The sequence below is a fragment of the Acartia tonsa genome, chromosome 6 (assembly GCF_053477335.1).
Source record: "Acartia tonsa isolate MP-2025a chromosome 6, ASM5347733v1, whole genome shotgun sequence".
NCBI lineage: Eukaryota > Metazoa > Arthropoda > Copepoda > Calanoida > Acartiidae > Acartia > Acartia tonsa.
The window spans coordinates 41,664,744-41,678,765 of record NC_137265.1 but is presented as its reverse complement, the minus strand read 5'-3'; the positions used below and the strand labels follow the sequence as shown (position 1 = coordinate 41,678,765).

Below are 14,022 nucleotides of genomic sequence, written 5' to 3'. Positions count from 1 at the left end.
CAACCAAAATGCATCTATTGTAAAAATGTCTTTTGTGTGCTATATATAGAACAAAATTATTGACATGACTAAATCCTTGATATTCAAACTGGAGGGCATGTCTTTGGTGGTTGTACTTTTGCCAAAGTTTAAAAACTCATTTCATCAGAAAATTTTAGAAAAACTATAAGCACATACGAATTCAGATTTTGTCATTAGGAAAGTACATTTGATCTTTTTGATTTTAAAGCCTGTGAAATGTAAATTCATAATTTTAATTGAGCTTATTTAGATATTGCGTTTTGTTCATATCTAACACTACAATATAAAGATTTATATTTCTTTTCCACACAAAAAAAATTATTGGGTTGAATATAAGAACTAGAATAAATGGTTGAAATATGGATGAAATAAAGAATTTTGGCAGGCTCAGACTACAAACAAATGGGCCGCATTGTCTACAAATCGGCAATATTCCATATAATGACAGTGACCATGATAACCACCTCCCAACCATTATACTTTTAAAACAATATCATGTAATAAGTTTTTTTTTGTGATAAATCTTTACAAATGAATAAAAAAACGGTATTATAAAACTTTGGGAACTGGTTCAACAAACTGCCCAATGTCACCTCCCCCCCGCAATTTTTCCCTGATTTTTAAATATTTTATGGAAGGGGGAAGGGAAGTTAGGTCAAGGTTACCCTGTCCATTTGAAACATTTGGATAATTCCTTGCAATCTTTGTCACACTTGTCAAATTCACTGCATAATTCAACAATTTTATTCTATTTTTTTGTGATTTTTACCTAATTTAAGAAAAAACTCTTTTTTTATATTAGCTCTAGGGGAAGTGAGTGATAAATAAAGGAACTTTTCCCCCACCTCCTTGCCCCACACACCCCTTACAAATACCTGTGCTCTAAAATGTATTTGGTGTGTAAAAAAACAATTGTCTTCATTTCATTTATCAACTTTAAAATGAAAATTAACTAGCTAACTAATATAAATTGTATTAATTACAAAAATCTCTTTCCAACCCTTTCCTAATATATAAAATAATATCAAATAGTGATATAGAATTATTTTAGACTTTTAGATAAATAATTAGAATACTTTTATAAAAATAGTTTAGATTAAAATTAATATTAAATATTGTAAATATCAAATAATATGTAAAATATGTGCATAATAATATTTTCTTGGACCTATTAGATTTGTTAAAAACCGGTGAAGCTTATGTGATTAATTTTTTTTTTAATATTAAAAATTAATTTAGAATATAGTAGGGAACATTTAAAGTGTGATGAAAATTTATGAAAATTGTGATTTTTAATCAATTTAATTAGTTACATTTACCATTTATTTAGAAATTTAGAAAAAAATACTTATTTCAATTTGTTGATAAAATGAAGCTTAAAAATTTAGACTTGATAAAAAATTTGCCAAAAAATCTATTTTAAAATGTGGTTATAATTGTGAGTTAAAACTTGCTCAGAAAAATTTATATGGCATTTAGATTTTTAAGATATTCAAACATCATTATCATTATTCAAATGAGAACAAATTAAGTTTAAAATTAAACCTTATTCTTATGTATTAATTGTTTAATATTCAATATAAAATTTACCCCTGCCAACAGATTTCATGGGGAGTAATTACCCCCCCAAGCAAATTTTACCCCCGGGGTAAAAATTTTCAGGGGATAAAAAAAATTTTACCACCCCCCCAAAAAAAAAGCTTGGACGCTCCTGTCCCCCACCCCATACCTGCCTTGTGCTACATAAAAAAAACTTCCATAGAAACCATGATTTTAAAAAAGACATAGTTTCATAAAGATGATGTTTGATTAGCTTAAATTAAAATGTTTGATTAAAATTGTGCCATGTGATACAAATCATTGATAAATAATTATAAATTAATCATGTAGAATAAATACATTTTTGTAAAAAAAAGTGTTTTTGTTGTTGCTGCAAAGGTACTCTACAAGTTTGGGGTGTTGGCTGGATTGTATGACCTGTTAGTTTTATAATTTTTATGTTTTTGTCAAAAAGTTAAGCCTCTCTACATTTAGTGTTAGCTTGTCCGTCCATGTGTAACGGATAGCCCTTGTCGTTATTTAAATCGTTTTCAATGGCATGATGTATCTTGTATTATACAAGCAAAACTTATAATTGAAATGATTGAATTATACAATATTGATTTCTAGGACGAAACGGTACAATGTTGTAAGTGAAACATCTGGATCAAAATTTTATTTTTATCTTTAATAATTATATGATGTCTGTCTGTCCATAAAAAGATTATGATCTTCGTTACCACTAAAAAGAATATGCTGTTATAGAAAAAACATTGGTTCGACGCAGTTATAAGGTATAACCTACAAGCAAAATAAATCTAATAAATATTTGGGGGGGCAGATGGAAAAGTCGTCAATTTTGCTATGTGTTGCCCCCCAACGACAGCTGAAAATAATGTATAGGTTTCGTGATTTTTTTCTCAATAAATTTAATTATTCGTTTAATCTGGGTCCTTCGATGTTTTAATCCATTTTCCTTCTGTCTTCCTTGGTTTATAAATTACACAAAGACATTTCTCTTTAAAAAACACAAATGCTCCTAGATTTTTTGGCGTCTACAAATACAGGAAAAATAAAATGTTTAACATTTTAGTTAATACGTAAGATGAAAAAATGTTCTTGTGAAATAAATTGCACCGATTATATAAAATCTACCTCTAAGAAGAAGAAAGCAATAAATATAAAAGGTATAGATAATCAAACACATTATTGTAACAATAGGAAAAGTATTATTATCATAACATATTATTGGTTAGTAAATGTATCTGTTTTAGTTGTATTTTAAGAATTTCTTTCATTCGACTATGGAATATTGTAACTGAATGGCCATCTAGTGTAATAAATCTATTCAGAAAGCTCACGGTTGCATCGATTGTGATATGATTTATTGTTTTTCTCTTGGGAGGTTTCCAAAGATATGTTTCTATCTGGTTGTAAAAAAAAATTCAACAAGCTGTAGCAGGGCTTTCACTTATACCTATAGATGGTTAACCGTCCCCCTTCCCCTTAATTTTGGTTAATTAAAGGAAACATGTCGATTATAAACAAATGGGGTGTGACAAGTTGTTGATAGGGTCTCTAGAATCCAACTAGGATAATTGAAGTGCACTTATTTCCAGAGATTTTCATCTTATATGGTGTCATAAGTTTAAAAATCATAGTTTCTTAAAGGTAAAAGCTCTCCAATAGGGAAATCATCCTCTTATAGAATTTTAAATCTTGTCATTTTCATTTTTTCATTACACAGAGAGAAAAAAAGGTTCCTAGGACAAACGCAGGAGTCCCGAACGTCAGAGTGGGAACTTCACCTAACCTGACCTATTTTAAACCACCTATAGTTTTTTATTAAATGCCTAACCCCCGTCGGGGGTTTTATTTGTATATCAATATCTTGATCTAACCTAATCTGTCTAGAAATACTTAATTAAATTTTAACACTCCTGCTTTGTCCACTCCGACGTGTGGGACTCCTACGTTTGTCCTGGAACCAAAACAAGATTGAATTGGATAAAATATAATCACAAAAGGAACATTATAAGACGTTTTAGCAGGTATTATCAACAAATTATTTATTTATGATTTAAAATAGTATAAATCGGATTATTCATTAACAAAAAACCAAAAATTATGTACTATGTATATTTAAAAGCATCCGGATGTATAGGAGTAGTCTTAGTAGTTCTGACAGTGTAATGATAAAATGTTAGTATTGTTTTTCTTGAATTTCACTTAAAATTTGGCTATTCTATAATTGAATTTTTGTCTTGGAATTTATATTCTAGGTTATATTTGACTTCCTCCATATTTCTTCAAATGCAAAGCCCCTTAACACTTACCGTGATCTACATGGTTTTGCAATTCAAACAAAAAAAACATTCTTTATACTTTATTAACCTCATTTAATATTTTTAAATACATTAAATTTATATGTTTTATGTATGATAAAAAGAATATTTTATAATTGATATTAGCAATTTCTGGGACAAATAAGTATTCTTCCTCTCCTTACCCTTCTACAACACTTTGTTCTACCATCAACAAAGACCTAATAATAAACAGGAAAACTGTAAACAATCATTTTCCCATTGATTTGTTTTGGATTTGCATATCTTTTTGGTTCACCAGTATTTCCAAAAAATGCATCTATATTTTGAATTTATGATAAAATCATCCTAAATAAATAATACTTTAATTCTGAAAATTCGGATTTGCCTATTAAATTGTAAATTAGCACAATAGCAAATAGTATTGCGATTTGATTCAAGTGAAAGAATAGAGGGGGCAGGAACTTAATTTAACTCCGCCAACAGGATAGGAACCCTGTCCCAATTTTGCATTGGGTCTTGAAAATCAGCTAATAGCGTCAGATATATAACCACAGCCAAGTATTAGTTAGCAGACAAAAAGGGTCTTTGCCACTTGGGCCAGTTAGTTATCTGAATTATACATCTATTATACATCTTATACATCTTATACATTTATTGTTATTGAATGCAATTAAATACAAAATTTCGAATCTATAATTGAAAAATTACCCTGCACTCTGAAGGGGGACAACCATCTGTTAAAAAAGAACTGAGCCCTTAATAAAAAATATGGTTTCAATAAGAGATATGTTCCAGGGAGAAAGAGGACATTGACATCCAAAGTTTTAAAATCATGTTATCTTATTTGTTAGCTTAAAAACTTTAGTTACTCTATATCCCCGGGTATATTCTCTTCTTACATAAAATATCTGCTTAAATATACAGGTTAATGTTTATGAACATTTTTAAGACATGATTATAGAGATGCTTCGCTTATAGCTTTATACTTTGTTGTCCCAGGAATCAGTATTCCAAAAATCAGATCAATCGGACAAATATATTATTAAAAAAATTATTGTTAATAGAGTTAAAAATCAACAAGTTTAAAATGGACATATGGACATTCTGGTGACGATTTTAGAGTGGTTACACTTTCAAAATTGTATCTTACTGTTAAAGGAATCATCATGCAAAGTATGAAATCAATAAGACAATTCAAACATGTCTAAATTAACAAAAAGAGCTAACAGTTTAGAGTTAAAAATCAACAAGTTTAAAATGGACATACGGACATTCTGGTGACGATTTTAGAGTGGTTACACTTTCAAAATTGTATCTTACTGTTAAAGGAATCATCATGCAAAGTATGAAATCAATAAGACAATTCAAACATGTCTAAATTAACAAAAAGAGCTAAAAGTTTCAGACAGACTGACAGACGTACGGACCGATGCTAATTATAGAAAAGCTTCGCTTTTAAAAAATAGACAGAAATTATTTGAAACTGTAAGAAGCTTACCTGAAAATCCTTGGGTTAATGAGTTACCAGCAATTGAATTACCAAATGTTATAAAACCTGAGAAAAAATAAATAAAATTCAACTCACCTTTCTAAATGACTAGTTTGGCAGTCACAGATAAATTGAAATTATATCTATTTTTTTCAAGCTAAACTAATTGATATTTAATCATTAAATAATATAAAATTTAAAAATTAAGTTTTTAAACCAATATTTTTCATGATAAATAATTTCTGGATTCAAAAACAAATACCCAAAAAAAGATTTTTTATTTAGACCTACCTCCACCAAAATTATTGGCTAGTAATGAAAAAAAGTTGGTAACAGCGGGTAAAACGGTATTTGTTATCAGAATAAGGCCTAAACAGTCAAACGCTTAAATGAGGTATAAGAATGATTAGTTGAATTGAAATTAACATAAATTCTAAACTTTTTTTCAATAACTTTATCAAGCATTTGATATTGATAAATGGATTGGAAAGAATAATAAAGGGAAAACATATTTAGATATAAACATGATACTGGGTAGCTGTCTATAGTGCCCTAGCAAAATGGGGATAGATGTCACTGCTTTTGTTCTACCTATTCTATTGATAGGAAATACCATTTAACTCATTTCTTTTCTAGGGGGTTTCTTTCCCCCTTCCCTTTCTCTTTCCCTCTACTATGACGTCCATAGAATAGGTATGCAAAAGCGATGACATCTATTCCCATTTTTCTAGGGTACTAAATACATTTACGATAATAGTGAGAAAATGAAGCACTGAATGATGTCTTTATAACAGATAGTCTAACAAAGAATTGTGTATACATAAATAGGGAGCTTCACTCTTAGATCTAAAGCTTTTCTTTGGGGAATTAAATATACCTGTACTTAAGGAAGCTACTCCAACAGCATTGCTAACAGTCTCAACCACAACCTCAGCTACAGTAGGGGCTTCTGTTGTTGTTGTAGACTCAGCTTTACTTGATTAGAATAACTTTTTATTTCTGTTAAAATTCACACCTCTATATAAAATTTTTGGATTTAGTAGAAATCTAAGTAAAATGTTAGTGGTAAGGATCATCTTCAAAAACTTTAAAGACTGCCAAAAACAGCCAAACGGTGGAACATATAGTTAGATTATGATCGCACAAAACAGGTCTACAACTAATCTGGAATAGTCATTACTCAATAATGCTGCACAGTTATCTCACTGTGCACATAAACTCGCGAAAAAAATCTATATTAACGTTTTTCTTCAGTGAAGCTTTCACTGTTCATTATTGGATCTTGACTTTTCCAGATAATTAAAAAGCCTTCTGATGCCACATAACACGGTGTGCGGGCATGCCATATATATTCAGTTCTTTGATTTTTGGAGATATCGTTACAATGAATTGCACTAGATCAAAGTTAATAATATCAAATATTGGTTTGTATGATTATTTCATGAAATGATTTAATAGTTATTTCTCGCATCGTATTATACAAATCTTTCAGTGGATATAAAAATGTACAATTCTAAGATTAACACCAGTTTTTTAGCCCCAAGATGCCGAAGGCAAGGGTTAAAAAACTGGTTTTAAACTTATGATTGTACATTTTTATATTTGTAGAAAACTGGATATAATACGACATAACTTTTCCGTGTGGATGAGAACTGGTTCTAATCGACCGGATATTAATCGGTTTCTAATAAATACGTGAATAGTTATTTCTCGCATCGTATTATAAACGGCTTTCCGTGGATATAGAATGTACAATTATAAGATTAAAACTAGTTTTTTTTAGCCCCGAGGTGCCGAAAGCTGGATATAATACGATGCTAGACATAGTTTTTTCGTAAGGATGCGAACCGGTTTCTATCCACCGGATTCGAATGAATACGAGAAAAGATATTAAAACTTACTTGTAGCTGACTATTCTACTATTTAATGGTTGAGTAGATTTAAAATTTTCAGTTATGGGATCACCAATACTGTACGAAGCCAGAGACCTAAATTAGAAATATCATACATGCATGTTACATATACATATTTATATTTTTAAATAGTAACATAGAAATGTATAAATGGCTAAAACAAATTAATCAACTAAAATGGTTTTCCCCAGAAATTTATATCATTAAGTAATATAATGCTCTAAATCAAAATGATGTAAAAAGACAAACATATCTAACATTTCTTATTATAGAGTAGCTTCAGAGCAATAGAAATTAGGATTTGCTGTATAAAATTTGTTCTTTAAACCACTGGAGACAAGGGGAGAAAACGCTATCTATAATACAAAGTAGCTTGAAGTCTGTTCGTCTGCCTGTCCACCTGAAGCTTAAAATCTCGATAACCGCTGAATCGATTGGCTAGTCTTCAGGGAATATATGCGCTGATCCTTTGATGGTTTTAAGCTATTTTTTGGGGTATAGAACATACTCACCCCCCCCCCCAAAAGGAAAGAATATCCTCCCCTCCATTTTTTTGTAAGCAAAAAGTAATTATTAAAGAGTGTAAGAAAACAAGAACGGAATTGTATGAATCTTTTATATATTGTTAAACCATTGATTTACTAATAATTTTTGGGTATCGTCGTTTTCGTGACAACGTCGTATGTATTATCACAGTAACTTTTGATAGGTTATTTTAGGTTAGGTTAGGTGATTGCCTCGCAGGGTCAGGCAATTGGCCCTCTAAGGGTTAGAGCCCCCCGCAGGAACTAGAAATACAAGAAAAGCTACTGTGAAAATACCAAGAAACGCCCTTTAAGAGGCGTTGTCACGATAGGGACTATACCCTAATTTTTAATGATACCCACCTTAAAATATCCAGTTGATTTTCAGAGATTGTCAAAGGGCTCTCAAAAACTATCATTTTATTTAAACAATCTCCTGTGTAATGATAATAATTTCCATACAATTTTTCTATTGGAATCCAAGTATTCAAATTTAATCTAAAAATAAATCAAAGTTATTATCTTTAAACGCAATAATTTTTTATTTATTTAGGATTAGTCCGAACTTTTGTAAACTAAAGATTTTATTGTTAATTTAGGCATTTATGGAGTGTCTGTTTAGGAATAGGTTTAAACGGCTCAGTAATTTTTGTCATAAATACACTTGTCGGCAATATCTTCTTAGAATTTTTTTTTCAATTTTGAAAATTTGAGTACCCCCCCCCCCCCCCCCCACACACAACTATGAACTCTGGCCGCAGCGCTCGGCTCCCTAGCCTGCCTAGCCACAGCGCTCGGCCCCCTTTTCTGCCTAGACGCAGCGCTTGGCCCCCTTGCCTGCCTTGCCGAAGCGCTCGGCCCCCTTGCCTATAACCTAACCTAACCTAAAATAGTTATTCTCTGTATGAAATTGAAAAAAAATTTCTAAGATGATAACGCCCACTTGTAATAAATATATTTGTCATAATTACTTTTGTCATAAAGGTACGATTGTCATAAATTACTGGTACATTTGTATAAAAATATTTGTCATAAAACCATTTGTCATAAAGGTACGTTTGTCATAAAGATACATTTGTCATAAAGGTACATTTATCATAAATTTCATTTGTCATAAAGTTACATTTGTCATAAAATACATTTGTCATAAAGGTACGATACGAATAAAACTTTGGGTACCAGTATAAAACTTTGGGTACCAGTATAAAACTTTGGGTACCAGAGTAAAACTTTGGGTACCAGTATAAAACTTTGGGTACCAGAGTAAAACTTTGGGTACCTGTATAAAACTTTGGGTACCAGTATAAAACTTTGGGTACCAGTATAAAACTTTGGGTACCAGAGTAAAACTTTGGGTACCAGTATAAAACTTTGGGTACCAGAGTAAAACTTTGGGTACCAGTATAAAACTTTGGGTACCAGTATAAAACTTTGGGTAGCAGTATAAAACTTTGGGTACCAGTATAAAACTTTGGGTACCACTATAAAACTTTGGGTACCAGTATAAAACATTGGGTACCAGTATTAAACTTTAGGTACCAGTAATTTATGACAAACGTACCTTTATGACAAATGTTTTTATGACAAACGTACCTTTATGACAATTTTTTTATGACAAACGTACCTTTATGACAAATGTTTTTATGACAAACATACCTTTATGACAAATATTTTTATGACAAATGTTTTTATGACAAACGTACCTTTATGACAAATGTTTTATGACAAGTGTACTTTTATGACAAATATATTTATGACAAGTGAATTTATAACAAAAATTACTGAGCCGGTTTAAACACCAGCTGAATTTAAAGTAATAATATAACGATTTTACTAAGGCCTACACGCAGCTTCTGTGCCCTGTTTTTTATATGAAATGATTATCCTATGGACTATATGTTTAAAATGTAGATTCTTCAAACAATAAGGCCCAATGTGATAGGCATATTCATAACATCTTAGTCTTAAAATGTAAGTTTGACGATATGTCCTGTTTTTAAGTAGCTTGGTTCGCGAAAAATTTCTTATTAAATGCTTCAGGGGCGTCAAAGCTTTTTATTTTGGGGGGGGTAAAATTTTTTTAAGGGGGGGGTAATTCGGTTTTTTTTGGGGGGGGGGGTAAAATGGCGCGCGAAGCTCGCCGCAAATTTTTTTTACCCCCCCCCCAAAATTTTTACCCCGGGAATAAAATTTTCTTGGGGGGGGGGGGTAATTACCCCCCCTGAAATCTGTTGGCAGGGGTAAAATTTTTTTTGTTCGAGATTTTCTATTTTGGGGGGAGTATTTACACCCCCAAAATTGTTTGGGGGAGGGAAATACCCCCTCCTAAATGGTTGGGGGTGCCTACGGCACCCCCAGGGTAGGGGTAAATTTTAAATGGGGGGGGGGGTAATATGGAAAAAAAATTTGGGGGGGGGGGTAACCGCCCCATTACCCCCCCCCCCTTGGACGCCTATGAAATGCTTGGATATACAAAAATGTAGAGATATAGATGTTTCTTACCTTCCAGGAACAGAAAAGATGTTTTCTACTGAGGTTGCTAACTTATTAAAAAAAGATATTTTAATGAATAATAAAATTATTCAAAAAATAAAACAATAAATTAGTATTCTAGAATGCCAACTATTATACTTTTACATTTTGAAAATTCATAAAGAATAAGTTTGATCATTGTTAAAAATCATCATTAAAGATTGAATACTTACTATTTCTACAAGATCCAAAAAGGGCTCAAGATTGGCATTATCTAGGGAACTAACCTAAATAAAAAAAATCTTGAAATAAAGATTAACAAGGCAAGGACATCTCAGGGCATAATACACACTAAAAAAAATTCTGAAAGATAATTAAAACTTTAGAATCTAATTCTTAATAATAAAAATATCTAAAAAGATATTATTATTCAATCTATTTCTTTTTCAAAGCAAAGCTTTTCTATAATTAGGGTTTCTTCTTCCTTCCGTTCGTACGTCTATCAGATAATTTATACATGTAAGAATTGTCGTATTGATTTAAAACTTTGCATGATGAATTTAAAACATGTTACTTTTAAAACTTTTTAACAACAGTTTTTTATGTAATATAATTATCCGATCCACCTGTTTTTTGAAATACTGATACCTATTACAACAAGGTACAATGTTATAAGTGAAGTATCTCCAAATTCTAGTCCTAAAATTGTACTATGTTCTTTAACAATAATTATGCTTAGACTTGTGGTTTTATAATCGGCTTTTCAGTTCTGCCACTCTAAAAGTGTTAATGATCGTTTGTCCTACCATTTCAGAGCATCGCTTTGGTGTTTTTATTATCCTTACTTCAAATAAGAAGGCTAAGATAGCTCCGCAGTCTTCTGCAGAACATATTTTCATAACATCATATTTCGTATTAAACAAAGCAACATGGACTTCAGCGGCATATTTTTTCCCGTCTATAGTATGCTCCGATCCTTGGGTACTGACAGTTCCCCAGTGCCAATCAAATCCAATAAACTCATAACTAAAAAATATATAAAAAAAACAGTATAGTTTTTTTTACTTCAAATACTAGCGTCTGTGCCTTTAGCATCTAGAGGATCTGTATTCAAAGGGGGTAAGAAATGGATATTCATGTAACCAATAACCCCCCCAAAGCTGAAAACTAAACATAAAATTTCCTAAAACCAGCCCAGATGTGAAGCTCCCCTAAAATGAAAAACTCATTCAGTCTAGTGGTTATTTAAATTTTAATTATCATACAAAAAATCCAACTACTACTTTATATAATAGGATGTAACACACTTAAATATATGCATTGCAATTAAAAGATTAAAGACATAATATTTAAAAATTGAAAAAAATTTAAAATCTTACGTATCTGTCCCCAATATGCCACCAGTTATTGTCGGAGCTGTGTCTTGGAACGGAGATGATGGGTATCTTGAAAAAAATGAAAAAACTAAGCCAGTAGTTCCCAACCCCAAGTCTAAAGCTCCATAGATAGGCAAGGCATATCCTAAATTTTAACCTTATCAAAAAAAATTTAATCAATTCTGATGTTAAAATGAATGGTTATATTATTACTTGGATGTTCTACCATATTTTCATGTTCTCTACAAAAGTGAAACTCACAGCTGGCTAAAATAACCCCTTTTTACCCCTTTACTCCACCACCTACCCTCCTACTGGATAAACTAGCTGACCAATTTATGAGTTCCATGTTAGCAACCTAAATGACGACAATTTTTCCCATGTCATAATATTCGCGTATATTCTATATCCATTTTGAATTGTAACGTTTAAGATCAATTATTAGATTGTTTTTAGTTGATATATTTATAAACCAAACAAGGATGACAACATCCATAAGTATCGAAGATCAAAAATTATGAATGGACATCCAGCAAAATGAACAATAGAGTAGTGTCATAAAAAATAAACATTAAACTTGATAAAATAATTCACGAAACCTTTTAATTTATAACAATATAAAAATCTAGGAATCGATTTAGCAACCCAACCAATAAGCAAATCTTTGTTAAACTTGGGGGAAGTATGTAGAATGTGAATTCATTTAATCTAGGAATCGATCTAGCACCCCAACCCATAAGTAACTCTCAATGAATTTTGGTACAATATTAATTTATTCAATCCCTGAAAATCTTGAAAAGAAGCCGAAAAAATCTGGACAGACGTACATTTCAAATTATAGAGTAGCTTCGCTACTAACAATAATAAATTTATACTTGTTAATGTAAAGTTACTGAGTTGATTAGTAACCGTGGAACTGGATACTATATCTATTGGAAATTCATTTGCAGAATTGCATGTAGATTCTTGTCTGAAGGAAGGGCCTTAAATTAAGAATAATTAGTTAGTTAGGTATAATTGACCTTAATTGTATATTTTGCATTGGCAGCTACGCCTCTAGGGGCAATTGAGGTTGGGGAGGGAAAGACGCCCCCCCCCTCTAACTTTCAATTTTAGTTTTAAAAGAAAAGGTAATTTTTTTTCTAGATGCGGTTGTTCTTTAAACAATGCGTTCCCCAAAATAGTTTTAAACCTTCCAAGGCTCTATGAGAAGCTACCCTGTAAAGGAGAAACATATCGGTACATCAGTTAGCGAGATCCTTCGCTACAGACAAAAAAAGCTTACAACTATATATTTAGGATAACACAAGCCTTTCTTTTTAATGATATAAAATTCTTTAAGAGTTTTTAAAAAACTATGAAGGTCACCTTCTTGATTTTCATTAAGAACAATGTTGAATCCAAAGCTCATAGGTAGACAAACTAAATAGATTTTAACACATTGAATAAAAATTAATAGTTATTTCTTTCATCGTATTATAAACCGCTTTCCGCAGATATAGAATGTACAATTATAAGATTAAAACCAGTTTTTTAGCCCCGAGGTGCCGAAGGCACCGGCTAAAAAAACTGGTTTTAATCTTATGATTGTACATTTTTATATTCGTAGAGCTGGATATAGTACGATGCTAGACATGGTTTTTTCGTATGGATGAGAACCGGTTCCTATCCACCGGATTTGAAATAATACGAGAAAACATTTTAAAATGCCCAAAATTCCTTATTTACTTTGATTATACTAGGAAGGGAAAGTTTTGAAAGCACAGCACAAAAATTAAAATTGAAACTTTTAAGCTATTATGTATTACGTTGATTGAAAGTATACTGAAATTTATCTTGGTATGATTGATGGTTGATATTAATACTTTTGTTATAAGTAGATGTGTTTAGTGCCCCAGCAAAATTAAGGATAGATGCCACTGCTTTTGGCCTACCTATTCTTTTGACGTCAGGAAATACCCTATACCCCATATCTTTTCTATGATTTTTCCCCTTTCCATTTCTCTTTCCCTCTACTATGACGTTAACAGAATAGGTAGGCCAAAAGCAGTGACATCTATCCCCATTAAGAGGGGAACTTTAGACAGCGGCATATCTATAAACACTTTTATAATAAAAAATCCACTCACAAAGTTTAACAAAAAATACGTGTAGCATCTCGTATCTCATTCTAACTTTATATACTGAGAAAAGCGACGCAAGTGCAACTAAATGATGATACTGACTGAGAGAAGCTTTGAGACGTTTATATTAAAAAAAAATTAACATAACACTAGATTTTTAGTCTTTTATAGTGCTGTCATATTGAATTTCAGACTTTTGAAACCCGCATACAAAAGACCACAAGGAAATGGGTAAGCA

At 31.4% G+C, this 14,022-nt stretch overlaps 1 protein-coding gene across 1 annotated transcript; it reads right to left on the bottom strand.

The window, feature by feature from the left end:
• Window positions 1-3,937: 3,937 nt before the first annotated feature.
• On the bottom strand, window positions 3,938-13,077 carry LOC145323385 (uncharacterized). The gene is made up of 13 exons (XM_080165810.1): window positions 13,030-13,077; window positions 12,537-12,644; window positions 11,665-11,806; window positions 11,131-11,311; window positions 10,519-10,572; window positions 10,316-10,356; window positions 8,177-8,311; window positions 7,278-7,364; window positions 6,254-6,351; window positions 5,668-5,745; window positions 5,386-5,442; window positions 4,596-4,642; window positions 3,938-4,105 (listed from the first exon to the last, which is right to left on the bottom strand). Exons 1-13 carry the CDS (start codon window positions 13,070-13,072, stop codon window positions 4,028-4,030), a joined length of 1,149 nt encoding a protein of 382 aa, XP_080021936.1. The 5' UTR covers window positions 13,073-13,077; the 3' UTR covers window positions 3,938-4,027.
• Window positions 13,078-14,022: the final 945 nt, after the last annotated feature.